A 27,268-nucleotide genomic window follows, 5' to 3' on the forward strand; every position below is an offset into this window, starting at 1 on the left:
CAGCAACGAGATAGTGCTTTAATGGTGCACTCTGTTCTCTCTCGGTAGCACTTTCTTAGCGTGAAGAATTGAAAATGTAAATGCTTCATGGTCCATAGGTACACAGATGCTTCAGAAAACTAAGTAGCTGGAAGAAAAACTTGCCACGGAGGCACAAGTGTCTGCTGAGTGAGCTGTCCCTCCCATTTGCCTCTTGCCTGGGTCAGGAGCCAGGACTGAGGGGGCATGAGCTGAGCTGGTTTCTCTGGGACTTGATGCTCCGGACTTCATTACAAGTCAAACACAAATGACTTCTTTAACGATCTATACTCCACAGTTTAAATTCACCGTGCGTCTTCCTCCCTTCCTTAAAGAGTGGCTCCAAGGACGGTGGACTGGGACAAGGACAGTGAGAGCGCCAAGCTGCACCATGTGTGTGGCCCAGAGTTGACCCTCAATAAATGTGGATTCCCTTTTCTTTCTTTCTAGAAGAGATCATGGAAAGGTGCACATGCCATTAGAACCAGCACGCCCACAGGCCTGTGAGCGGCAGCTAGGAGGGCCTCAGACAGCGGCTTGCCAGATCTTCCCTCAGACACACTGAGTCCGGCCTTCTATGCAAAGTGAGCCTTTGCAAAGGAGTTCCAGTGACAGAAATTCACTGGGGGGTTAACTGAAAACAAGGGTGGCCTGCACTTACCTGTGGGCTAAGCCGGCTCTGTTCCCAGGCCTTGTCCCTCAACTTGTAACACTCCTGCAGGGTGTGGAGCCCTGGGAGAAGGCTGAAGACACCATCCTGTGGGGCTGTTTCTTCACCCAGGTCACACGGCCCACTCCTCAGCCTCCACGCCTCGCAGCTCACACACGCGAGCATATGCAGGGCTGACACTAATGAGGGCCTACACTTCATCGCCCAACTTCAGTGGATTTTGAAAAACTAGCTGCCTGGAGCTGCTCGTGCTCCCACACAGAGTTGAGCGGCCATGAGAGAGACTGCATGGCCCACAAGACAAAGACACTGAGCCTCGGCCCTTTCCAGAACTTGGCTGAGCCCTGTGCTCGGCCATGGCGTGTGCTGAAGACCCGCCATCTCTCTCTGGACGTGCTTACGAGGGGCTTGAGTGCAGCTGGGTTTGGGGATGAGGGACAAACGCGATGAGCTCCAGAAGTGCCCCGCTCAGGGCCGTCGCACTGACACCGCCCTGTCCCTAAGGCGCACCCGCCACCTCTCAGGGGTGACTCTGGCACAGCTCGGAGCTTTATTATGAAGCAACATGACAGTGCTTGCCACCTTTGTTTCAGAAGGTTCTTCACCGCGTCTTTCTTAAATCTTTATGTTGCTATCTCTATTTTCCACAATCTGGGGAGTTGTTGAGTCAGAGAGGGGCAACAACCCCACGTGTGACAGCAAGTAAAGGCCAGGAAGAGAACAAACGCAGGACAACCGGTTCCCAGTAAGTTTGGACCGATACCTCCTTCCAGGGCAGATGGTGCATCTTTTCTGCTAAAGATGTCATCACCAACAGGGCAAGCCCTAACCCGAGACAGGGAGACGCAGGCCATTGGGCATTCCTGGCGGGCGGGCCCAGCTGGGCCCTCTTACCTGCATGTCGCTCCTGGCAATGAAGCCCTTGCCCCCCGCATCACAGGTCTGGAAGAACTCCTGTGCCTTCCTCAGCATGGCCAGCTCTCCCGGTGCCAGCTCCTGGGTGTCCTTACACTCCAGGTCGTCCAGGGAACCCAGGCAGGCCCTGCTCCCCTTCGGTCCCCGGCCAGGTCGCTGGAGTCTAGAGACCGCTCTCCTCTCAGGGGTAGCCATCCAGCTTTGTCAATTTCTTCAAGGCTTTTTAGAACCTGAACATGGAAGATGAGAGAGAGAAGTGGGTGTGGTAGGGATGGAGTGAGGCTGAAAAAGAACAAGAGGAAAGGCCAGACCCACTCACCCCTGTGCCCGGCATCTCTCAGCAACCACCTCTTAATTCACAGAAGCTCAGGACAGGGGGAAACGTGCCATGATGGCCAATAGATCAGCCAGCCCATCAAAGAGAGAAGAGAAGGGGGAGGGGGGAGGTTGGGGAGAAAACAGACATTTCCAGATTGAAAAGAGGTAGGGAGAGGAAGCCTGAAAACAATCTCTCCCAATTTAAACAAACAACAAAACAGACCCTGAGAGACCCAAAGCCATTTATTGAGTGTTTCCTTGGAGGCAGGCACGATGCCATGGTCTCCGTATACATTTTCTCACTTATTTCTCTCATCCCTCTGAAATAGAGATTATCATCTCCATTTTACTGAGGCTCAGAGAGGTTGAGTGACTTGACCAAGGCCACAGAGCAAGTTAGTGCAAAAGCTGAGATTTAAATGCAAGGTCATCTAACTTGTATTTGATCTTAACCCCATACTGTCCTGACTCCTCAGCACTGCCAAGGTGGAGAACTCCCCTTACTCAGATGCACTCTCTCGTGCATCACTCGCAATTCCCAAGTTCTTAGTGAGCCCTTAGTCCACGCTGCGGACCTCTGCAGAGGCCCTAAGCACGGCAAGTGATGGATGAGGAGGGGCAGCCTGTCCTCAAGGAGCTCCCTGTCGTAGGGGACTTGCGAGGCCTGGTTCTGTGACACCCAAGGCTGTCTTCAGCCAACATAGATTCACAAATCATACGCCTCAACCAGATTCTTAAAGGCCCTCAAGGAGTCTTTTCAGAGGGTGCACTGCAATGTGACATCCTGGAAGAGGGCACACAGAGCCTGGCTTCTGGTCTAGACTCCGCTGCTGCTTAGGTGGCCTTGAACAAGTCAGTACCTATCTGGGCCTCAGTTTCCTCATCAGTATAATGAGAAGACTGGACCCGTTTGTCTTTAAGGTCCCTTATGGCCCTGACAGTCTGTAAGCCTGTGACATTTCAAAATAATAAAATATTATTAACGAAAAATTGGATTAATGTGATAAACAGAAATAGCAATATCCTTGGATTTTTTCCATCTGAAGAGTCTCTGGAAGTTGTCCAGTAATCACAAATTTTAAATATATGATAATATTTGAACTTAAAGACATAGATACGCACTGTAATGTATTTTGTGGGGAACTGCAGAAAGCGAAGCCCTAAATCACGTCTCCTGTGTCCATGGTCAGAAAAAGGTGGAAAGTCCCTGCATCGCCAGGTGAGCGTCACTGATTGTCAGAGGCTGGACCTCGGGCTCAGCTTCACCACGATTCCAAAGCCACCGACGATTTCAGCCAACATCCCCCACTACAGATCTGTCAAGAGCTGTGAGCCCAGAGCTGCAAGACCATCTCTGGCCTCAGGAAGGAACTCCGGGCAACAGAGCCTGGACAAGGCAGAGCACACGGCACCTTCTCGCTCCACTTGGCTGGACAAGGAAGCCCCACCCTGACTCCTCGGACCGGCCCGTCACGGGGAAACGGTCTTTCTCTCCACCCTACATGGTGTGAACTGGCTGTCACCTGATCATACACAGCTTTAACATTTTTATCCCATCTTCCTCAGAGGGAACTGTTTTGGATGTAAGACCTGACAAAGCAGGGCTGTGTCTGCAGGGTTTATGGGCACTGCCCGGCACACCTATGTGCAATGCTGAGCTTAGGAAGGGCTTTTGGATAATGACGGTGGTAACATCTGAGCTTCTGTAAATACACAGGTTGAGCAGAGCAGCCTGCTGTCTTCCTGCTACCTCACAGGACTGTCTGCAAGGTCTCTGCCATCTAGCAGCCTTCCCTCACTCCCACCTGCTGTTCCCAGGACACTAGACTAACAATACCTGTCATTCCTTGAGGGTTTTCTCTTGCCAGGCCACCAACATACTTCATCCCATTGGAACCTGACATCCTTCTTTAAAGGAAGCATGATCAGATCTCTGTCACACAGATGAGGAAAATGAGTTTGAAAGAGGCCTTGAGAGTCGCCTTAGTTGGATGAAGCTCTAGGACAGTCAGAGACCTCATGGACCACACCACATTGCCTTCCCATCACGGGTCCTGGCTGTGGGCTTGCTCTTAAGAGTCTCCCCATCCCCATCTGATGATAACCTACATCACCTTCCAGAGGCATCTGGATCATTTTAACATTTACCTTTCGTTCATTCATTCATTCTCATCTATTGATTACCACATAGCAGGCTCTGAGCTAACACTGAGAAATGCAAACATGAATAAGGCCTGGTCCCTGCCCTCAGTGAGTAAGCCTCGAATGGCGGGACTTCAGTCATGGTGACCGGCATTGATGGAAGGTATTTGGGTTGGGTCCCTCCTCCTTATCTCTCAAAATAGACTATGTATCAACTGACTACTACTGACTAACTGTGGGAGCTTAAGTGAGCCCCTGAACCACTCTGGGCATGAGACTCAGTAGAGATGGTCTCCCCACTCTAGGTCTGACTTTCTCTGGCTCTCCGCCTTCTCTGGCCCATGTCCCAGGTGATGCATGGTCTGAAAGAGCCGATCTAACAGTGCTACAGGAGCCAGCTATGAGCAACTGCTGGACCGACACCATCTTACTTGATTTTATCTGCAGCTCCCAGCCCAGCACATGGTAAACAGTAGGTGCTCACTGACGGCTGAATGAAGGAAGACCAATCTTTTGCTAAATTCTTTTCAGGGAGGCCTGAAAACGCTTGTATTGCAGGCAGGTAGCTCTATATCTGGGATTTTTTAAACCTCATAAAGAATAAGTCTAGACTTCTTTTTCCAGAAAAGATGGAGTAACAGGGACTGGATTTACACTCCCAGTTGAAATAATCAAAAATCCAGAAAAAAAATTTTTTTTAGTGGTTTCCAAGACACTGGATGTCAGATAATGAAGGACAGTGATCCGTTAGCAGAGCTGGGACACAGGTGAGCTGAGCGAGGTCCCTAAAGTGCAAAATTAAAGGAGGACTGACTCTCAGGTGCCAACCCTGTGAGCACACCGCTCAAAGGGGGGTGTCTTAAGAGAGAGGGACAAAATTTAAAGAGGCTGCAGCATTTAACGAGGCATCCACTCTCAAAGCTATGTGTCTGTGAGTGGTTACCTTCTTAAATTTTGCATGATGGGGCCACCCTCAGGTCACCTTAGCCAAGCCCCGATCCTGAGAGGTGGGAAACCAAACGACCCCATTCCTGCCTGAAGAGTTCTGGTCACGGCCCAGGAAGGGGAGATCCAGACAGAGCCTGGCAGACTCTCGAAGTTGAGGAAACCCAACTATGTGTTGCCTACAAGAAATATACTTCAATATACAGACACAAATAGGTTAAAAGCAAAAGGTTGGAAAAATACATACCACATTAACACTAGTCAAGAGAAACTGCATATTAAAATCAGGCAAAGTAGATTCTAAAACAAAGAATATTAATGAGCATAAAAAAAGTCATTTCATAACAACAAAGAAGTCAATTCAACAACAGATATAACAATTCTAAACACTTATTCACCTAATAACAGGATTTCAAAATGCATGGAACAAAAGATGATAGAACTGCAAGGAAAAATAGACAAATCCACAGTCATATGCAAAGATGTCAATATCCCTTGATCAATAATTAATAAAATAAGTGGACAGAAAACAGTAAGGAGACAGAAGCCTCGAGCAGCACCGTCAACTCTCTTGACCTAACTGACATTTACAGAACACGCCACTCAACAAAAGCTCAACGCACTTTCTTTTCAAGCACACGTGGAATATTTACCAAGACAGTCCATATTCTCATCTATAAAACAAGTTTCAATAAATTTAAAAGGATTCAAGTCATACAAAGTATGTACTCTGACCCCAATCGAATTACATTAGAACCAGTAACAGAAAGACCTCTGGAAAATCCCCAAATATGTGGAAACTATGTAACTCATTTCTCAATAATCCATGGGTCAGAGAAGAAATGAAAAGGGAAATTAAAAAGTACTTTGAACTAAAAGAAAATAAAAGCACAGTATATCAAATTTTTGTAGGATATTGCTAAAGCAGTACTCAGGGAAAAAACGTATAGAACTACACACATATATTAGAAGAGAAGAAGATTTCAGATCAATGACTTCAGCTTCTAACTTAAGAAACCAGAAAAAGAGCAATTAAACCCAAAGTAAGGAGAAGAAATAATAAAGATCAGAGCAGAAATCAATGAAATGGAAAAATAGAGAAAATTAACAAAACTAAAAGCTGGTTCTTTAGGAAGATCAATAGAGAGAGAAGATACAAATTACAGTATCAGAAATTTGAGAGATGACACCATTACAAATTCTACAGACATTAAAAGGCTAATAAGGGAATATTATGCGCAACTTTATGCCAATAAACTTGGCAGTTTAGAGGAGGTGGACAAATTCTTCGAAAAATACTAAATATCAAAGCTCACTCAAAAAGAAATAGATAACATGAATAACACCATATTTATTAAAGAAATTGACCTAACAGTTAAAAATCTTCCTACAAGAAACCTCTAGGCCCAGACGGCTACACTGATAAATTCTACCACATATTTAGAGAAAAACTAACACTAATTCTACACAAACTCTTCCAGAAAATCGAAGAATATGAAATACTTCCTAACATATTCTATGAGGCCAGGATTACCCTGATACCAAAACTGGACAAAGACACTACAAGGAAAAAAACATACAGGCCAATAGCCCTCAGGAACATAGACGCAAAAATTCTTCAGGAAATTTTAGCAGATTGAACGCAACACCATACATAAAACGAATAATAGGTCCTGACCAAGTGAGGTTTTATCCCAGGAGTGCAAGAGTGGTTTAACATTTGAAAATCAATAACGTAATTCACCATATTAACAAATTAAAATAGACAAACCTTATGATTACCCCAATACATGCAGGAAAAATGTTTGACAAAACCCAACATCCACTCTTCATGAAAACTCTCAGAAAACCAGGAATAGGAAAGAGTTTGCCCAACCTGAAAAAGGACATCTCCAAAAAAACCAACAGCTAACATCATACTTAATAGTGAAAACCCAAATGCTTTCCCCCGGTGATCAAGAAAAAGACAACGAGAATGTCTGCTCTGACCACGTCTACTCAGCATGGTGTTGGAGGGTTTAGTCAGTTCAATGAGGCAAGAAAAGAAATAAAAAGCATCCGAATTGGAAAGGAAGAAGTAAAATTGTCTTTATTCCCAGACAACATGATTGTCTATGTAGAAAATCTGACGAAATTCACAAAGAGCTACTGGAACTAATTTGTGACTTTGACAAGGTTAAAGGACACAAGCTCGCGGTAAAAATCAACTGCATTTCTGCACACTAGCAACAAAAAGCTGAAATTTAAATAAAAATATCATTTACAATTGGATAAAAAATATGAAATACTTAGGGACATATCTGACAAAAAATGTATAATACCTGCTGAAAGCTATAAAATATTGATGAGAGAAATTAAAGAAGACTGAAACAAATGGAGAGATACGCACGTTCATGGATTGGAAGACTCAGACATCATTTCTCCCTAAATCTATAGATTCATCTCCATCCCGCTCAAAAGCCCAGCGGGCTTTTTTGTAGAAATTGACAAGCCAATCTAAAATTCATACAGAAACACAAAGGACCTAGAAAAACCAAAACAGGTTTGAAAAAGAAGAAAATCGAAAGACTAAAGACTACCTGATTTCATGACTTATTATAAATCTACAGTAATCAAGACAGTGGGGAAACGGCACAATGACAGAAAAATAGACACATGCAACAGAATATAGATTAGAGAATCCAAAAATAGACCTGTGTATATAACTGATTTTTGACAAAGATGCAGAGGCAATCCAGCAGAGAAAGGCTAATCTTTTCAGCAAATGGTACCCAAATAACTGAAAATCTATTTGCAAAAAGAATTTCAATTCATACCTTATACCACATACAAAAATGGACTCAAAATGGATCATAAACCTTAATGTAAAATCTGAAAATAATAAAACTCCAGCAAGAAAATATCTTTGTGACCTTGACTTAGGCAAAGGTTTCTTAGGTATGATAGGAAAAGTATAATCCATTTTTTAAAACCCTGAGAAATTGGACTTTATCAAAATTTCTGCTCTTTGAAAGACACCATTTAAGCCACAGACTGGAAAAAAATATTTGCAATGCATATAACTGATAGAAGATTTTGATCCAGAATATATCAAGAACTCTCGAAACTCATTAAGGAAACAACTCATAAGAAAATAACTCAATTTTTTAAATGGTCAAACATTTGAACAGGAAGTTTGTCAAATAAGATGTATAGATGTTAAATAACTAAATGAAAATGTTCAACATCATTAGTCACAGGGAAATGCAATTTAAAACTGCAATGTAATATACTGCACACTTATTAGAAAGGCTAAAATTAAAAAGATTGGTCATGCCAAGTCTTGGCAAGGATGTGGAGGAACTGGATAGTGTGCTCATTCTTTTCTGGTCAGAATGTAAATGGTACAGGTCCTCTGGAAAATATTTGGCAGTTGCTCTAAAAAGTCAAATAAACTTCTACAACACAATCCAGCCACCTCACTTCTAAATATTCACCCACGAGAATAAAAGCATATGTGCATACGAAGACCTGTACATGAATGTTCACAGAAACTTTATTTGTGATAGCCACAAACAACCAATGCTCACCCACAGGAGCACGGGTAAACAAACAGCGGTACACACACAATAGAATGCTATCCTGCTCTGAAAGGAGGGACGGCTGAACCAAGAACCAAGAACAGCTGGATGAATCCCAAGATAATCATGTGAGTGAAAGAAGCCAGACAAAGAAAGAGTGCATTTGAGCCCATTTATATAAAATTATAAAAGATGCAGACTAATCGACAGTGACAGAAAAGAGAGAAGGGAGGGTGGAGAAGGGTGAGAAAGAGGGATTACAAACGAGAAAGGGGAAACTTTTCGTGGGGTGTGGCCATGTTTGTAATCTTAATTGTGGAGACAGTTTCATGAAAGTATGCATACCTACAAATGTATACGTATACACACATATACATAGATACAAATACATATCAAAACTCATCAAATTGTACACTTTCATATGTGCAGTTTATTGTATGTCAATATCTCAATAAATCTATTAAAAAGAATTGAATAGATCCAGCCAGAACCTTCTCACATCCTCCAGGATTTGCAAATCTAGCCCTACCTATGGTATTTATCCCCAGGAGCCTGATTCTTCCTTTTACATTCAACTATGATAAGCAGGAATGGCTGAAAATTAAGTAATTTCCCCGCCAAAGCCCTCAGTCCGTTAGTGTAGGGAGCTAAATGAACTCTGAAAATAAGGGAGCAGGAGGAAGCCCCTCCCGGAAACCATTCCCCTGTCCTGAGTTGAGCCTCCTTTCTCTCACTCCTTCTCTGGCTCAGCCTGCAATCTTTGCACCGCATCTGTGGGTTTTCCAAAGGGAATGGAAGAGAAAACAACAGAAGGGCTTCTACTTTCATTTCAAAATAAAATGGAAGCCCCGTGACGGGCTCTGCTGTCTCACATTTGGATGAAGCCCAGGGATGCCCCCGGCTCAGGCCTGGACGCAGCTTTCTGTCTCAAAGGTTTTTTACACCAATAGACACTACACCCATAAAAGGGAAAGTGGTTGGCCACATTCCAAAGGCAAAGGGACAAGGCCATCACCATCACAAAGGGAAGGGAGAAACTGCGTTTTATCTGCCTGTCTCTATCAGAGCTTGCAGACCACTCTTCTCCAGAACGGTCCTGTGAAAGCTTTGCACACAGATGGAAATGAGCCAGCCCTCAAACATTTCCAGGAACATTTCCCAGCCTTCCACAGTAATCCTAGCAGCTTAGTAACCACTGCAGTCAGAAAGTTCATAGATCAAGCCGAAATCCCTCCTGAAGGTTCTCAGCTAGTTTCCCTCTTAGTCTGGACTCCGTGGAGATGGCACCTCCTTCCACACCAGACCCATCGTAAACTTGAAAGCAGCCAGTAAGCCACCCTGATCTCCCTCGAATGTCTCCCACAGCAGACTGTTAGGAAATCAAAAGCTCAGAAAGCACCTTCAGGATCCGTTCCGACCTCTTTAATTATTACCCGGGCTTCGGTGACGGAATGCTCCCCTGCGGCAGTCTCGACCACTCACTCAGAGTCGGCAGTGTCGACTGAAGGCAGACAGGCGAGTCATGTCAAACTGCAGAGGCACAGGACTGCCGAGCAAGGGGTCTCAAAGGCAGCTCTGGATAAAGGGATGTGAGATGCTCGTCAGGGAAGGGCGTGGAGTGGACCCCCAGGGAAAAAGCGACCTCAGGAAGAATCCAGGCCTCAGATGGGAGGTGTACTCATTCCCTAGGGCTGCCACAACAAAGGACCGCAAACTGGGTGGCTGAAAAGAACAGAAATTTATTCTCTCACAGTTTTAGAGGCTGGAAGTCCAACATGCAAGTGTTGGCAGGGCTCCCTCTGACACTCTGGGCGAGTTTTCCGTTGCCTCTTCCAGCTCCTGGTGGTGGCTGGCAACCCTGGGCAGCTCCAGTCCGGCAGCCGCATCACTCCTCTGATCTCTGCCTCCTTGGGCACATGGCCATCTCCCTCGTGTGCCTCTGTTCACACCACCTTCCCCCCTTACAAGAACATCAGTCCACCCTAATGAGCTCATCTTAACTTGACTAATTACATTTACAATGACCTTATTTCCAAATAAGGTCACATTCCCAGGAGCTGGGGATTAGGACTTCAACATATCTTTTGGGGGACACAATTCAACCCATGACAGGTGGTGTCATAGAAGACCATCACAAAGATTTGAGTGACAACTGTTTGTTTCAAAGGGACAAGGAACACTGTTTGGGGACTGTGAAGTGACAGAGAGGGGAGGGAAGCCAATCAAGGGTGCCTTATCCAGCCAACTAGATAAGCAGCTGTGGAGCTTAATACCCCCGGGGACACTCTGCAACTTGGTGGAGACCACGTGGCAGCTATCCAACCCCAGGGGAAAGGAGCTGGGGTAGCTATACATCAATCCCGAGCAGGCACTGGGGCAGGCCCGCTCCTGCGGGGCTTAATTCCCTAGCACTCCAGTTCGCCCTGTGCTTGGCGGCTCTGGAGAAGGCCCCCAGGCAGAGAGATAGACACTGGCTGCTGGATGTTGCCACAGGACGAGGAAATGGTCAGGTCCCTGCGACGCGGATGGGCACTGAGAACTGCTGCAGGGGGCGTGGGGGAGGAGAGGCTCTGGGCATCCACATGGCCCGCTAGACAGGGCCTGACCCTGCTTCTCACTAGGGAGAGAATGTGGAGGGTGAGGGGGGCAAAGGCTGGGGACCAGAGCAGAGAGAAGAAGCTCAGAGAACTCCAGCTCTCTTCTTCTTCCTCGTGGAAAAGAGGAACCCCACCCAGCTTGAGCTGTATGAAGGCGTGGCAACAGAATGCAAGAACCAAATTTCCCGAGGTTCAAATCACAGAGGTTAAATGCCTCTGTGACTTCCCAGCTGTATGACCTTGGGTGAGTTACTTAACCTCTCCAGGCCTCAGTTTCCCCATCTGTAAAATGCAGGTGACAGTATCTACTTCATGTGAGGACTCAGCAATTTAAAACGTGTAAAGCACTTAGAAACTAACCTGGCACACAGTAAGCTGTTGGTAAATGTTAGCTCTTACAATAATTTCTAAGGCATTTTCAGTATTGCCCTTTGTAGTTCAAAATTCGGATAGTGAGGTGATGAAATAATGAAAGACATATAAACTTAATGACTCTAATTATACTTCGCTGTTTTAAAAGAACTTTCACTCCTATTATCTCATTTCCATAGTGATTCTGTGAAGCTGTCAGGACTGGTTGTCTTTTCCCTCTTTTATTAATGAGCATCTCAGTCTCCAAGAAGTTAGGTGACCTGTGCAGGGTCAGGAGCAAGCAGAACTGAGACCCAAACTTACCACCACTGAGAGGAAAGGAGAAAGGCCAGATGTATAATGGGGCTGCATTTGTTTTCTAGAACTCAATACAAGCAAGTTTCTCAGTTCCTTCTTCCCTCCTGTAACAACATTCCAGAGGTCTGCCTCCCAGGCCCAGTTCTAAGTCCATCTCTCTGAGAAGTCTTTCCTGAGTGCCCAGCCTGGGCTTCTCTGGCCTCTGTCCCTCTGAGGACTTGCTGACTCTTTCACGCTCTAGGATTCAGAACAGACTCCTTGGTCTGCTTGGCTAGATTTTCACGTGTACATAATACGTCTTATTTCTTCTTTGAACGCAGAAGCCCCGTCAATGAATCTTAGTAAGGATGAAATTGATATTTGATCATTTAAATGAACAGCTGTCCCACTAATCCCCAGCCGGCACTTTGCATATAACAGGTGCTCATATAATAAATGTGTGTTGGCTTCTTAGCTGACCATGGAGAGTGAGGACTGAGAGTGGTAAATATCCGTGGAATGTTGAAAAATATCTCCTTGGTCTTTGTCCCTGCTCCCAGGCACAGAGCTCCTAAAACTGTTGGAATCTCCTGAGTAGAAGGAGTGTCATTATTCATAATGAGCCCCTTTGAACCATAGTTCAGTTTACGCTAAGGAGTGACTATCGCTGGGCTTCTAGATGCTTCAGGATGAGGGCTAGTTGCCAGAGGAACCTACCACGTGATTAGAGGGCTGGGACTTTCTGCCCTACCCCCCAACCTCCAGGAAGGAGAGGTGCTGGAGATTGAACTCAGTCACCAATGGCCAATGTTTAATCAGTCATGCCTACGTGTGAAACCTCCGTAAAACCCTAACCAACTGGGTTCAGGGAGCTTCTGGATTGGTGGCTACATCAGGGATCTGGGAGGGCAGCTCACCCAAAGAGGGCATGGAAGCTCCATGGCACACCCCGCTGTCCCTTGCCCCATGCATCTCTTCTGCTTGGCTGTTCCTGAGTTGTATTCTTTATAGTAAACCAGTAACTAGTAAGTAAAGCGCTTTCCTGAGTTCTGTGAGTTGTTCTAGTAAATTCTTGAACCTGAGGAGGGGGTTGTGGGAAGCCTAGAATTTACAGCCCATTGCTCAGACATACAGGCATCAACCTGGGACTTGCAACTGGCATCTGAGTGGGGGCAGTCTTACGGGACTGAGCCCTTAACCTGTGGGGTCTGTGTCAGTGTCAGAATTGAACTAAATCTTAGGACACGCATTTGGTGTCAAAATGGTGTTGGAAAGAAAGATACCGCAATATTTAACAACCAGTTTTCTGAGGTGGGGTTGGGGAGAGCCCTGATTTGTAGCATCTGCCTGTTTCTGTGGTGCCAATATTCCCACCATGGCCAATTTCAAACTACTGACAATCAGGTCTCATTAAGAAATTGGGAGGCTGATGTTTCTGCCCAGGGTGCCCTGACAGGCCGATCTCTGTACCCCCAGGACTGTCTGCACAGGCGATGGGAGCGGATGCCCTTAGGCTGTACCCCAACCCTAGACCTCTAGGGCAGGGCCCATTTTAAATCCATCTCTGTACGTGGGGAAAATGGGCCTCAAGCAAACCTCAGGGTTTCACGGGTGGCCTGCCCATTATTCATGCCTATGCCGCTCCTGCCCTCCCCACGGCCCTGGGCAGACCCTCCGGTGGGACCAGGACAGTGAGGCAGACGCAAGGATCCTCTCGGTGAGGAACGAGGATGCTGAGCTGCTCCTTGCAGGCTCCCTCTGCCACCACCCTGCTCAAGATGAGCAGAGCCAGCACAGGACCCAGGCCAGCCCGGCAGAGAGACTTTCCCTGCTCCCTATGAGACTGGTATTTACTTCTCCGACACATGGTACAGAGGGCTTTGAACAAGTCCCGTCCCTTCTCTGACAGGCCCCTTGCTGCAGAAGAACGCGAATTCCGAGGCCAGACCACCTGAGGCACGGGCTACGCGGCCACAGACAGGTCTCTTAAGCTCTCTGAGCCCCACTTTCCCCATTTGTGAAATGAAGGGAAGGGACAGTACCTTACAAGGATGGCTATTGTTATTATTCTTATGATGATGAAATTCAAATTGGCTTCCTCCCCCCCAGGCAAAATTCTAACAAAACAAGCCAATAATCAAAAAAAGCAACAAAACAAAAAAATACTACTTGAAGAGATAGGATCAAGAAGCCCAGAAATCTACCACTGATGGCCCCGCTGGATGGGACTTCGTGGTGATGTCACCCCCCCAGGCCTCCCAGGAGGCCATATGGCCCCCAGCTGTGTAAACAGGGCAGGGGCCTGGGAGCGCCTCAGAGCAGGCTATCCTACCACTGCTGCGGCCTGCTGCCACTCGGGCAACCGCTACATCCTGCCTCCTCTCCCCTCAGATTAGGTCCGATTTCCTTGTTCTAGCCTCATGGGAGCCAGGCAATGGCTGTCTCCTACGTTATAGAGTATCTCTTCCCGGTCTCGACAGCCCTTACTCAACATCTCCCTTCTCACTTCTCCAGCTCTGTTATAAGATACATTAAAGGCCCTTGATACTGGTTTGAGGGCTCTGTGAGAGGGCTGCTGTTCACCCTAATTCCTCTAATAATTAGTGGTTGTAAGCCACTTTGAAGATAAAAGGCATTTTACAAGAGCGAAGTCCCATTACGACTCGCTTTCCAATATTTCCTTGCTGGTGCTGATGAGCACATCAAAGCAAACACAGCCACAGCAAGATATCTGGTGGTTCATCAGACAGATCTCAGGGCGCCTGGTATATATTAAAGAAACTGCTGCAAAATTTATCAACGTTAAAAAAGTGCCTGCTTTCTTCCCAACACAAACAAGCTCTTTTCAAAGGCTGTCAGTGCTGATGCCCTCAAGACAAGTGCCCAGGAGAGGCCCGAGCAGATAGACCCCCAGGGTGGAAGAGGTGGTGGCAACACCTGGCTTTGCATGACGGCTTGTTGTTGTCAACCTGATCTGTGTACCCAGCTCACTTTATTTGTTTTCACTATCATTCTGTGACGGGAGCAAGTAGAGTAACACTGTCCCTGCTTTGCAGATGACGAAGCCACACAGAGGGGTTTAGAGGCAGAGACATCACGCGGGACAGCTGGACACAGCTAAGGCTGCATTATCAAGGCGACACTCTCAATGCCCCACCCACAGCCCCTCAGATATTTGACACCACCACCTCACCCTACCCTCAGCTTCTGCATGCCTTTGCTTCTGACTTCCTGCACCTGTGACGCTTAGAAGGCCAGCCCTTGGGCTGCTGGGGCCGCTTCGTCCCCGTGAACAGTCAGAATGGTCTGAAGTTCCCCGGTCACCTCTAAACAGCCCCCAGCCAATCATGGCCGGTGCGAAGTGACAAAGCCCTTCTCCCTTGTCTCAGGGACACAAGCTCTGAGCTGTGATTTACGTTTCAGAACACTGCTGCCGACCAGGCTGGGTCCGGAACCCCACCTGACATCGCACTCTAGCTTCTTCCCCTCTCCTGTCCTGCTTCCCACTACTTTGCCGGTCCTCCCCGTAGCATTTCCTTAATAAACCACTTGCACGTGGATCCCCTGCTCAGGATCTGCTTCTAGGGAACCCAAGCTAAGACAACTCACTTGACTCAGCTCTAATGAGAATGTTTTGCATCTTTCCTATTAAATACATCCTCCCAGATTCCCTTAGTCCCAAACATTCCCCACAAGTCTCCAAGCCTAAATATCTACCTTTTCTGTGTCCCCCCATATGCCCTCAACTCTTAGCTCTTTACTCTCAAAGCCCCTGCTTTCCCTTGCATCATGATGTTCCAACTGCTTCTGGAGAAACTAACCTTGGGGCTCTCCTGGGGCACAGGAAAGGCACTGAACCAGGTAGGCGCTGTGAGAGATACAAAGAGATATTTAAGACCATCCCTTTCCTCAAGGAGTTTACAATCTCACAGGTGGACAAGCTACAAATAATGGAGGTAGAGGATGGGACAGGAGCCGTATGCGTGCACACAGGCAAACCGCAGGGGCAAACAGCTCTCAGAGTGGCCCCCAAAAGCAAAGCCACTGTCTGCAACACTCCACGTCTTTTGATTCTGGCTCATTGATTTAATCTTAAATGTTTAAGAAACTGGAGGTCAGCTCTGGCAGAAATAATCCAAATGAATGGATAATCCAAAAAAGAGCATCTTGTATTTAATTCTGGTTTGCACGATTATTTTTGTTTTACATAGTACTACTTCAGCAAACAGCTTCAGAGAGGGTAAGTAATTTGTCCTAGGAAAACAGCTAATTAGTGACAGAGTAGATTCAATCTCAAACCTGTCTGACTCTGTAAAACCTCAGTTTCTTTATCTGTAAATGGGACCAATGATTCTCACTTTGCAGAACTGGTGTAAGGATTAAAAAATAATACATACAGTGCATCAAAAATATCTGGTACAATGAGTACTACATAGTAGGAGATCAGTATTACTGTTCCCCGAGGTAATGTTACTGAGCAAAGGGTATTTTATCCTCACATTTTAAAGGTTCTTAATATACATTACCAGACTGCTTTCCAAAAACACAGTTAAACGAAACTGTGATAGCATTGCCAAGGGGTCTTATCCAAAATGCAGACCTGAACATGCCTCCCCATTGCTTTCAGGATCAATCTGAAACACACAGGATGCTCCCCCCGCCACCAAGTGTCATCCTCTCCCCCACCCCACCAACGCACTCTCTTCCCTCCAAATTACTCCCTATGCTTTCAGCTCTTCAATGCCTCGGCATCTTCAAATATACCACTCATTCGCCTGGCATGCCCTTCTCTTTGCCTATGCTAAGTCCTGTGAACACTTCAGAATTCCATTCAAGAAGCACTTTCTCTGAGAAGTCATCCTGACCTCAGCACAGTCAGACTTACATGCTCTTCTTCTGGGCTTCCAAAGCCTTCTTGGCTTATCCATGGTCAAGATTTTACTTGTCTATGTTCCCCCATCACACACACACACACACACACACACACACACACACACACACACACACACACACACACACCTGCAAATGCCTTGAGAGAAGGGAGCATATTTCATTCCTGCACTTAGCAAACTATCTGGCTCATTTACAAAGCGAAATAAATGAACATATATAAAGAATGAATAAAAAAATGTATGCAACCTCATGCTCTATTTCTGATTCAAGCTGAAGCAGAAAAGCAAGGACCACTGTTTAATGTGCAAGGTGCTAAGAGGGGCAGAAGCCACTCAAAGGGCTCAATTCAAACATTTTCTCCCAAGTCACAGCCTCGCAGGATCACTATGAGTTTGGGTAGCATATTCTTATCATGAATTTTAGTGGCTGGTATAAAACGAGAGGAGATAAGGACAACAATGAATTCAGCCTGCAGATATGACCCCAATTGGCATCTTAACCAACAGTTCCCAACCTTTTCCCATCAAACTTCTAGTCTGAGTTCCCTCTCCATTTCCTATTCTTTCTCTTTCCTAAGCCGCTCTATCAAGAGGCTGGCAGGAACACAGTGACCTAGAAATGTTTTGAACAGGCATCAAAAAATCAGGTTCAAGTGCTAACTTCACTGCCATGTGATCTTGGGGAAGCTGGTCCATTTCTCTGAAAAAGTGGAGATAACTAATTTCCTACCTGTCCCATCAGAGGAGTTTCAGATGAGACACTGGATGTCAAAGTGAACAGCAATTCTGTATACAAATGCAAATATAGTCTCATCATTGCTATGAGAGAGGTCAGAGAGCAGAGAAAGGAGGGCAGAAGAGAGTGGGCATGCTCCACCAGCAATCGACTCCTGTGAGTGACAAGTGGCTTTGGAGCTGCTCATAGAGAGAGGCCAGCAAAGGTTCCAGGCCCTTCTGCCCAAATGTAAAAGAACTAAGAAAAATGACAAACTTCCTCTTCCAGAGGCATTGCTTAAACAAATTTAAGTGATATCCACTTATTTCATCAACTTTCCCAATAGAGTGGAACAGACCTCTGTCATCTAGTAATTAAGAAACCGTGTCCTCATATCTGTGATGAATATAGATGCAAAAATCCTCAACAAAATGCTAGCAAACAAATTCAATAGCACTATTAAAAGGATCATTCACCACAATCAAGTGGGATTCATCCCTGGGCTGCAAGGATGGTTCAACATACGCAAGTCAACAAATGTGATACATCACAGTAACAGAATAAATTATAAAAGTCATATGATCTTCACAATAGATGCAGAAAAAGCCTTTGACTAAATTCAACATTCATTCATGATAAAAACATTCAACAAATTGGGTGTGGAAGGAATGTAACTCAACGTGATAAAGGTCATATATGACAAGCCCACAGCTAACATCACACTCGATGGTGAAAGGTTGAAAGCTTTTCCTCTAAGATCAGGAGCAAGACAAGAGTGCCCACTCTCACCATGCTTATCCAACATAGTACTACAAGTTCTAGCCAGAGCAATTAGGCAACAAAACAAAATACAAGGCATCCAAATCAGAAAGGAAGAAGTTGCCTCTGTTTGCAAATGATATGATATTATATATAGAAAACTCTGAAGACCCTGCCAAAAGATTGTTAGATGTAATCAATAAATTTAGTAAGGTTGAAGGATACAAAATCAACATGCAAAAATCAGTAGCATTTCTATACATGAACAAGAAATTACCTGAAAAAGAAATAAAGAAAACAATCCCATTTACAATACCATCAAAAACAATAAAATACTTAGGAATAAATTCGACCAAGGAGGTGAAACATCTGTACACGGAAAACTACAAGATGCTGATGAAAGAAACTGAAGAAGATACAAATACATGAAAAGATATCCCACGTTCATGGATCAGAAGAAGTAATATTAAGATGTCCATACTACTAAAGCCATCTACAGCTTAAATGTAATCTCTACCAAGATTCCAATGGCATTTTTTGCAGAAACAGAAAAAACAATCCTAAAATTAGTTTGGAACCACAAAAGACCCCGAATAGCCAAAGCAATCCTGAGAAAGAAGAACAAACTTGGAGGCATCACACTCCCTGATTTCAAACTATATTACAAAATTATAGTAATCAAAACAGTATGGTACTGGCATAAAAACAGACATATAGACCAACAGAACAGAATTAAGAGCCCAGAAATAAACCCATGTATGTACAATTTGACAAGGGAGCCATGAATACTCAATGGAGAAAAAGGCAGTCTCATCAATAAATGGTGCTGGGAAAACTGGATATTCACATGCAAAAGAACGAAACTAGAGTCCCATCATACATCACAAAAACTTACTCAAAGTGGATTAAAGACCTAAATGTAAGACCTGAAACCATAAAACTCCTAGAAGAAAACATAGGGGAAAAGCTCCTTGACGTGGGTCTTGGGAATGATTTCTGAGATATGACACCTAAAGCACAAGCAACAAAAGCAAAAATAAACAAGTGGGATTACGTCAAACTAAAAAGCTGCTCAGCAAAAGATCAACAAAATGAAAAGGAAATCTATAGAATGGGAGAAAATATGTGCAAATCACATATCTGATAAAGGGTTAACATCCAAAATATATAAGGAAATTATACAATTCAGTAGCAGAAAAACAAATAATGAAATTAAAAAATGGACAAAGGGGGGCCAGCCCAGTGGTATAGTGGTTGGGTTCGAGCACTCTGCTTTGGCGGCCTGGGGTTCACTGGTTCAGACCCCAGGCGTGGACCTGGCACCACTTAACGAGCCATGGTGTGGCAGGCATCCCACATATAAAATAGAGGAAGATGGGCACAACAGATGTTAGCTCAGCAACAATCTTCCTCAAGAAAAAAAAAAGGACAAAGGACCTGAATAGACATTTTTCAAAGAAGATATGCATCCAAATGGCCAAGAGATACATGAAAAGATGCTTAACATCACTAAACATCAGGGAAATGCAAATCAAAACTGCAGTGAGATATCATCTCACACTTATTATCAAAAAGATAAGAGTAAGCAGTGCTGTTGAGGATGTGGAGAGAAGGACACCCTTGTATGCTGTCGGTGGGAATGTAAATTGGTGCAGCCACTATGGAAACCAGTCTGGAGGTTCCTCAAAAAGACAAAAATAGAACTACCATATGATCCAGCAATCCCATTTCTGGGTATATATCCGAAGGAAATTAAATAACAATCTCAAAGAGATATCTGCATCCCCATGTTCATTGCAGCATTATTTACAATAGCCAAGACATGGAAACAACCTAAGTGTCCAGCAGTGGATGAATGGGTAAAGAAAATGTGGTATATATGTGTGTGTGTGTATACACAAGTGTGCATATATGTGTATACATATGTGTATATATATACACACACACTATATATATAGATACACACAATGGAATATTACTCAGCCATAAAAAAGAAGGAAATCCTGCCATTTGTGACAACATAGATGAACCGTGAGGGCGTTATGCTAAGTGAAATAAGTCAGGCAGAGAAAGACAAATGCCATATCTCACTTATATGTGTAATCTGAAAAAACAGAACTTGTAGAAACAGAGAACAGATTGGTGTTGCCAGGGGATTGTGGGGAATGGTGAGGAGGTGGGGGAGAGGGAAGATTGGGCAAAATGGTCCTGGGTGAAATGAACATGGTCAAAGGTACAAACTTCCAGTTATGAGATAACTAAATTCCGAGGATGTACTGTACAGCATGGTGACTAGTTAACAATACCGTATTGTATATGGGAAAGTCGCTAAGAGAGCAGATATGAAAGTTCTCATCACAAGAAAAAAATGCTAACTATGTGATGTGATGGATGTTAACTAAATGTGGTAATCATTTCGCACTACACACATATATGAAATTATTATGTTGTACACCTTGAAATCACATGTTTAATGTCAATTATATCTCAATAAACCTAGAGAAAAAAAAGAGAGAGACTGTGTCCTCAAGAAGGCTTGGGAGAAATGGCCAGTGTGAGAACTCAGTTTCTGGAAGCTGAGTGCATGCTGCCGATCCTTGCAAACATTGGAAACAGCAGCAGCGGCCCCGTGGAGGGCCTGAGGCCCAGGGCTGCGGGCAGCAGCCTGTCCACCTCTTGTTCTCGCTCACCTCGCAGGTCCTGGCTCCACAGAGGATGGGTACCTCACATCTGGAGGGCACTTTTGCTACCCTCGATTTGAGTCCCACCAAGAAACACACAGTGATGAATCACACCTTGTTTTCCACTGGGGAACACAGTGGAAGGGGTTTTACGGTAATTTGGGGAAAAGTGGGGGGAAACATCGCTTCCAGTAGGGCTGCAGTAACCCAGGAGAAAACAAGCAGAGTCCCATCCTCTTCCAGGTTTTGGAGAGGAGCATGAGGGTGGGGGGTAGCAGAGGGAAGTCTGCTTAGTGACCCGAATTTGGAGACTGTGTCCAGCCCAGTGGGGGCAGACCCTCGTGCAAGAGAAGGGGGTAGCCACAGGGCTGGCTGGAGACCCCTCTTAGAAGGCCCAGCTCTCAGCAGTGCTCTGGAAGCTCTTTGCATCCAATCCACAAATGCTGTCTGCACCATGAAGCTCACCCTTGAAGACAGAGAGGCAGAACCATGGCCAGAATGACTGCCCTGCCTAGGAAAGAAATGTGGTAGTCTTTGTAAGAAAAGCCTAAGGCCCCACAGGAGAGCGGCCTGAAAGGTGGAGGAGGGCCAGGCTTTGGGGCAAGGAGAGAGTGCGCCTCCTTGCCTAGGGCAGCTGGGGACACGAAAAACCGTGAACCCGAGAGGAATTGGGGAGCACTTTGGCCAGGTGCTCAGTAGCATGGTCTGAGAGCATGCTTGAAATTCCTGGAGGCAGCTATGGTGACTGCAGGGGTTAGGATTATCTATCATACGTCTGCTAAGGCCGCCTCTCCAGCCACAGCTCGACCTGGCAGACCAGACTTACAGTACCAAAGAGTCTGGCCTCTGTACATCTCAATGCACAGTCCATCTAAAGCCTCCTATTCCGTATGAGGTTTGACAGCACTCAGTGTTCACTCACTCATTCAGTGAATATTTACCACCCACAGGTGCTGCTTCAGGTGCCAAAAGGCAGCAATAAGGCAAATCTGGCAAGCGTTTGACCTCGGGGAGCTCATATTCCAGAGGAGACAAACAATAGATACACAAACCCAGGAAGTACGCTCAGACGGTGAAGAGCGCAGGAAGAAGACAGTCCCTCGCTGCGTCCTCTCCATCCGCGCCCAGGGCTGCGCTGGCTTTGCTGTTCAGGGCCTGGCAGGGCCCCGGGAAAGCCAGTGCAGTGGGAGAGCAGCGGAAGAAGGGCGCCCCGTCTGCCCCCAGCTGCTGACACTTGGGAAACCTGGGTCATACGCATTTAGGGAAAAAACTATTTAGGCTACACATAGGATGTTCATAGCGTTATTTCTAGATGACAATTAAGAGAGAACTTGTTTTGATTTTCTTCTGAATTTTTGAATATTTTTGTTATTACAATATAGTATTCTTGAAATAATGGAAAAAACACTTTTTTAAATGAGAAGATTGGCCTAGCTAAATAAAATTTATAAGAAATATATTTGCACAGGTAGGCAGGGACTAGATCTCATGTTGATGAATAGCATCTTACCACGTCACTTTATAGTTTACAAAGCAGTTTCACAAAAATATCTCCTTCAACCCTCGTAAGACTTTTTCAAGTTTACAGAGAAAGTAAACCTCAGTGCGGGAAAGTGCCTGCCCCTCAGAGCCGCTGACCTCGAGGCCCACGTGTTTCCCACTATCCCACATGCCCTTCGGGAGCTGACATCACTTCTCTGTGACTAGAGCCTTCAGAAAGCCCTTGGGCACCCCAGGCCCTAACGCTCCTCTCCTGGCCTCTGCCCTCCCCTACAGTGACCAAGCTGAGTCGGTCACATGTACAGTCTTGACCTGGGCTTTACCGAGCCCTGCCAGGTTGCAGGCATTGCACTGGGTGCTGGGTGCTGGGGACACAGCTGAGAACCGAAAAGGTCTCCAGTGCGGGGGAGAGGTTCTAACAAATTAATGAATATATAGTACAAATCGTGGTGACTGCAGGCAGATGAAGTAAAGGGTATTATGCAGCTGACCAGCATCACAGGGAGCAGATCTGGATCAGGGCTCTCACCTTTGCTCAATGTTGAGCGACAAACTGTCACTAAGTCCCCAAGGTGAGTCAGGCAGAGACTCTAGTAGGACACCAAGATTACAAGAGTACAATTCTCAAAGGATGTATATTCTGGATGGAGAAGCAGCACACAAAACCAAATGAAAATTAATTAAGGACATCATGCCCACTTAGAATAATGAAACAGCCTCCTTAAACCCTCTCTGGAACAAGGTGGAGTTTACCAAGCAGGTCATCAGAGATGTCACAAGTCAGCACATGATTGTCACCAGGAGAGGTCACAGAAGTCTGGGTATGGGAAAGAAAGGGCACGACCATACAGAAATGTGTAGCTAACAATACAGGACAGGGCTTCAGTGTCTAAATGGCACAGGCGTTCCCGACTACAGGACATTAGAGGTGGGAGAGGGCTGGAGGGGGCTGAGATGTCAGGAAAGGCTTCCACGGAGGAGGCAGGACTTAAAGTGGGCCTCAGCGAGTACACGGGATTTGCATGTTCTGCAAGGTCATCCCATTTAGCAAGGCCACGAGGAAGCCCAGGAAACCCGCAGCACAGTCTGTGGGCCCTTTGTCTTCCAGACACTGGCGGCTGGCCTATCAGCTGTCCTGGGACTTGAGAGGGGAGGCCCGTGGCCCCTCCATCATGTCTGAGGGTTTCTAAGTGTCTCTCTAACTATGCTCTGAGGAGCCAGGAGTGCTGCTGGCCACCCAAGGTTGAACATAAAGACTGACTTCAGCACCAGGCAAACTGGCAAATGAGGAAGACACCTGGCGAACTGGCTCACCTGCACATTGGGTTTTTTTTTTTTTTTAAAGATTTTATTTTTTCCTTTTTCTCCCCAAAGCCCCCCGGTACATAGTTGTGTATTCTTCGTTGTGGGTTCTTCTAGTTGTGGCATGTGGGACGCTGCCTCAGCGTGGTCTGATGAGCAGTGCCATGTCCGCGCCCAGGATTCGAACCAACGAAACACTGGGCCGCCTGCAGCGGAGCGCGCGAACTTAACCACTCGGCCACGGGGCCAGCCCCTGCACATTGGGTTTTTACTGCAGTATAAGTGAAGCTCCAGAACTTCCAGGTGCTTGGGATCTGCTGGGACAGGCTACGTCCTCAGCGGCCATCTGATATTACAGGCACCAGTGCGGTCGTCTGGGCTGTGTGAGCGCCCTGGACATGCCATCCACTGGATGATAACAATAGTAATAACCATATAACAATGATGCAACCTTTCATATGGTGCTTTAGAGTCAACAGAGGTTTCTGTAACCTATGCCGACAAGTAAATATTTTATTTGTAATACACACACGTTACTATATGGTTTTCAAAGGCTGCGCCATCTTATTTGTAATAAGAACATGCTGGCGGCGATGGATCCTGGACAACAGCTGTGAAGGGCTGGGCCTGGGGGTGCCGATGTATCACATATACCTCTCCACGGGACACTGAGTCCTCCTCAATGACACCTTCATCTCCAAAGCATTTGACTTGGTAGTATGGTCTGTATGCAGAGGAAGAGAGCCTTCGATGAAGGCTCTGGGAGCCTGTGTTCATTCTGAATCTCATTCTGGGCTGTTTCTGTTTTAAGAACACAAGTCTTTGGCTTTAGACAGCCCTGAGTTCAAGTCTCAGGTCTGCTACTCACTTCTCATGTGAGCCTCAGCAAGTGCTCTAACTGCTTTCTCTAAGCCACTTTCCTCCTTTGTTAAACATGGAGAATATTAGTGTCTCTCTTGTAAAGTTGTCATGAAGATAATAAGACACAGAGCACATCAAGTGCTTAGCACAGGGCCTGGCCCATACTTAGCACTCATTAAGTACTAATGATATTATTATGATTACAGAGAGGATAGCACCGCGTCGTTCTCCTGCCTGAACCCACAGCCTAGCACAGAACTCTGCGGCGTGGGCATTCTCCCTCCTCCCGTATGAAGTCAGCACGCTCTGGTGGTGGGAGACAGCGCCCGGGGCGAGGGCCCCTTTGTGTGGTGGCAGCTCCCCACCAGGCAGTAGGGCCTGCAGTGACACGCTTCCCTCGCTGGAGTGGGTGGCAGTCTTGCTCCTGAGCCCTAGAACCACACTGTCCAATAGAGTGAGCCACACAAGGCTACTGAGTACTTGAAATGTGGCCAGTACAAATTGAGATGTGCTGTAAGAATAATCTAGTTCAAAACAAGGAAGGTAAAATATCTAATTAATAAATTTTTAGGTGACTACATGCTGAAATTATAATATCTGGGGTACCTTAGGTTAACCAAGGGTAAAATTAACATTGCCTGTTTCCTTTACTTTCTCTGATGTGGCTCTAGAATACTGAGCAGCACATGTGTGCTCACATTATATTCTACTGCACAGAGCAGGTCTGGAGCACAAGCTCCACGATGGCTGGGGCTTTGCTGCTCCGGTCACTGCTGTGTCCCCAGCACCTGGAACAGGCCCTGCATGAATGAGCGAGCCAGTGAGTGTGAGGCCCGGAGGAGAGCTGTCCAGAACTGGAGGTCACGCTTGACAAGGTGGGGACAGCAGTGACGTCAGCATCGTGGCACAGTGAGTTGTTCCCTTTGTCTCTCCCCTCTAAGTGACACCCAGACGGACGTCCACTGACCACCAGAGGATTCCCTACACAGCACAACAGGACGCCCGAGAGATCCATGCAGCTATACAGCTGAGAAGGCTCGGGGGCAATCTGGGGGCACTGTGGGTTTCGTACGGATGAGTAAACTGAGCCTGGAGAAAATATTAAAAACTTGTCCAAAAACAGCCAGATTCAAACCAAGTGCCACCCAAACCTATGCCCTCCTTTTGACCTCCCACGGCAATTTAGAATTGCAGAGAGAAGACTAGATTTGGGGTGTTTTTTAAAAAGCATATTCCCGGGGCTGGCCCCGTGGCCGAGTGGTTAAGTTCGCGCGCTCCGCTGCAGGCGGCCCAGTGTTTCGTTGGTTCGAATCCTGGGCGCGGACATGGCACTGCTCGTCAGACCACGCTGAGGCAGCGTCCCACATGCCACAACTAGAAGAACCCACAACGAAGAATACACAACTATGTACTGGGGGGCTTTGGGGAGAAAAAGGAAAAAATAAAATCTTTAAAAAAAAAAAAAAAAAGCATATTCCCCCACATTACCCCTAATGTCCTCACTTTGGGCAAGTCACTTGGCCCCCTTGGGCCTCGCGCTCCCCCTCTCCTGTTTTGCTCTGTGTGAACCACCAGATTCTGTCTACATCATCTCTTTTTCCTGGCGTTTAGAGAGAGGAAATCCCATCCCGGAAGGTCACTGCCTCACAGAGACTTAGCCCTAAACATCCCCTCACCCCTCTCTCCAATCGTGGGCTCCAGAGAGGGTCCTCCGGCTGAGATTTCTTTGCCTCACTCAAATCAGCAATTTGTTTGTTTAAGGGTTCTTTTTGATTTTACTTGGTTTTAGATGTTTTTCATCAGAAGCCAAAACCTTGCAGACTTTTTCCTTGATCTTATAATGAAATTCCCTCAGAGATATTTAATTCTAGAAATAGCTTCTGCTATGCCACGTATCCTTTAAAGAAAAAAAGACATCTAAATAACAAACATCCTACCACATTCAGATAAAAATCTCAGAAGGCAATTGGGCTTGTCTTCCTTGTATCTGCTTTTACTGTTCTGTTACCATCAAGACCTATGAATTTCCTAAATTTTGCTCCAAAAAAGGAAAGCACTCAATCTCCCACCGGCCTCTCCCGTTTTCCACATATGCTTTGAAGGGGTCCTGATGCTCTGTGAACAGCTCCTGCCACTTTGACTCCCCTGAAGACCCCCCAGGCGCTCTGCCGTACTTTCGCCTGTGGCCCGCTGAGTGACTTCCCCTCCTGACTTGGTCCCAGCCTCCTCACACTGAGCTTTTTGGAAAACAGCCTGTGTTAATTCCACTTCCAAGCCCAGCTCAAGAGCCTCTTGAATTTCAATCTAAGCAAAGAGTATTTTAGGGCCCAAACTGATTTCTCAGAGAAGAAAATCTCACCCACCTTCCCTGGGTGAAACACTATTTTTGATCAGAAAGGATAAAGAAAGATTTGCCAGAATCAACTGTGTCTTTCTAAAGCAAGAAAAGGGCCTCAGAGAAATAACAGGAGGAGAGCTCTTTTCGACTCAACCCCACGCAAGAGGCAGAACACACTTAATCACCCACCCGTGTCTCAGCCACTTGTGAAATCTCCATGTCATTCTGTTCCCTTCCCCAGCCGCCCCGCCGAGTGGCAGGCTGGCTAGCAGTGCCCAGGGCCTGTGGAATGCATAGAGTCGGCAGCGAGCAGCAAGCACCAGCACAAAATCCCTTCCTCAAAATCGCGATGTGCTGCATTCCAAAGCCAGACAGACTTGCCTCGTGGCTCTCCGCGCTGACACGGA

General features: G+C 46.0%; 1 protein-coding gene across 13 annotated transcripts in view; it reads right to left on the minus strand.

The window, feature by feature from the left end:
- CRACR2A (calcium release activated channel regulator 2A) overlaps nt 1-27,268 on the minus strand; it is a 176,251-nt gene that overhangs the window by 72,693 nt on the left and 76,290 nt on the right. For all 13 annotated transcript variants that reach the window (XR_006518404.2, XR_011497113.1, XR_011497112.1 and 10 more), the window contains one exon: nt 1,583-1,833. Coding sequence is in view for 10 of the 13 variants with exons in the window: in XM_070494916.1 (XP_070351017.1) it covers nt 1,583-1,798 (216 nt within the window). In the remaining 3 variants the exon portion in view is untranslated. The remainder of the gene's footprint in view (nt 1-1,582; nt 1,834-27,268) is intronic.

The sequence above is a fragment of the Equus asinus genome, chromosome 22 (assembly GCF_041296235.1).
Source record: "Equus asinus isolate D_3611 breed Donkey chromosome 22, EquAss-T2T_v2, whole genome shotgun sequence".
Classification (NCBI taxonomy): Eukaryota; Metazoa; Chordata; class Mammalia; order Perissodactyla; family Equidae; genus Equus; species Equus asinus.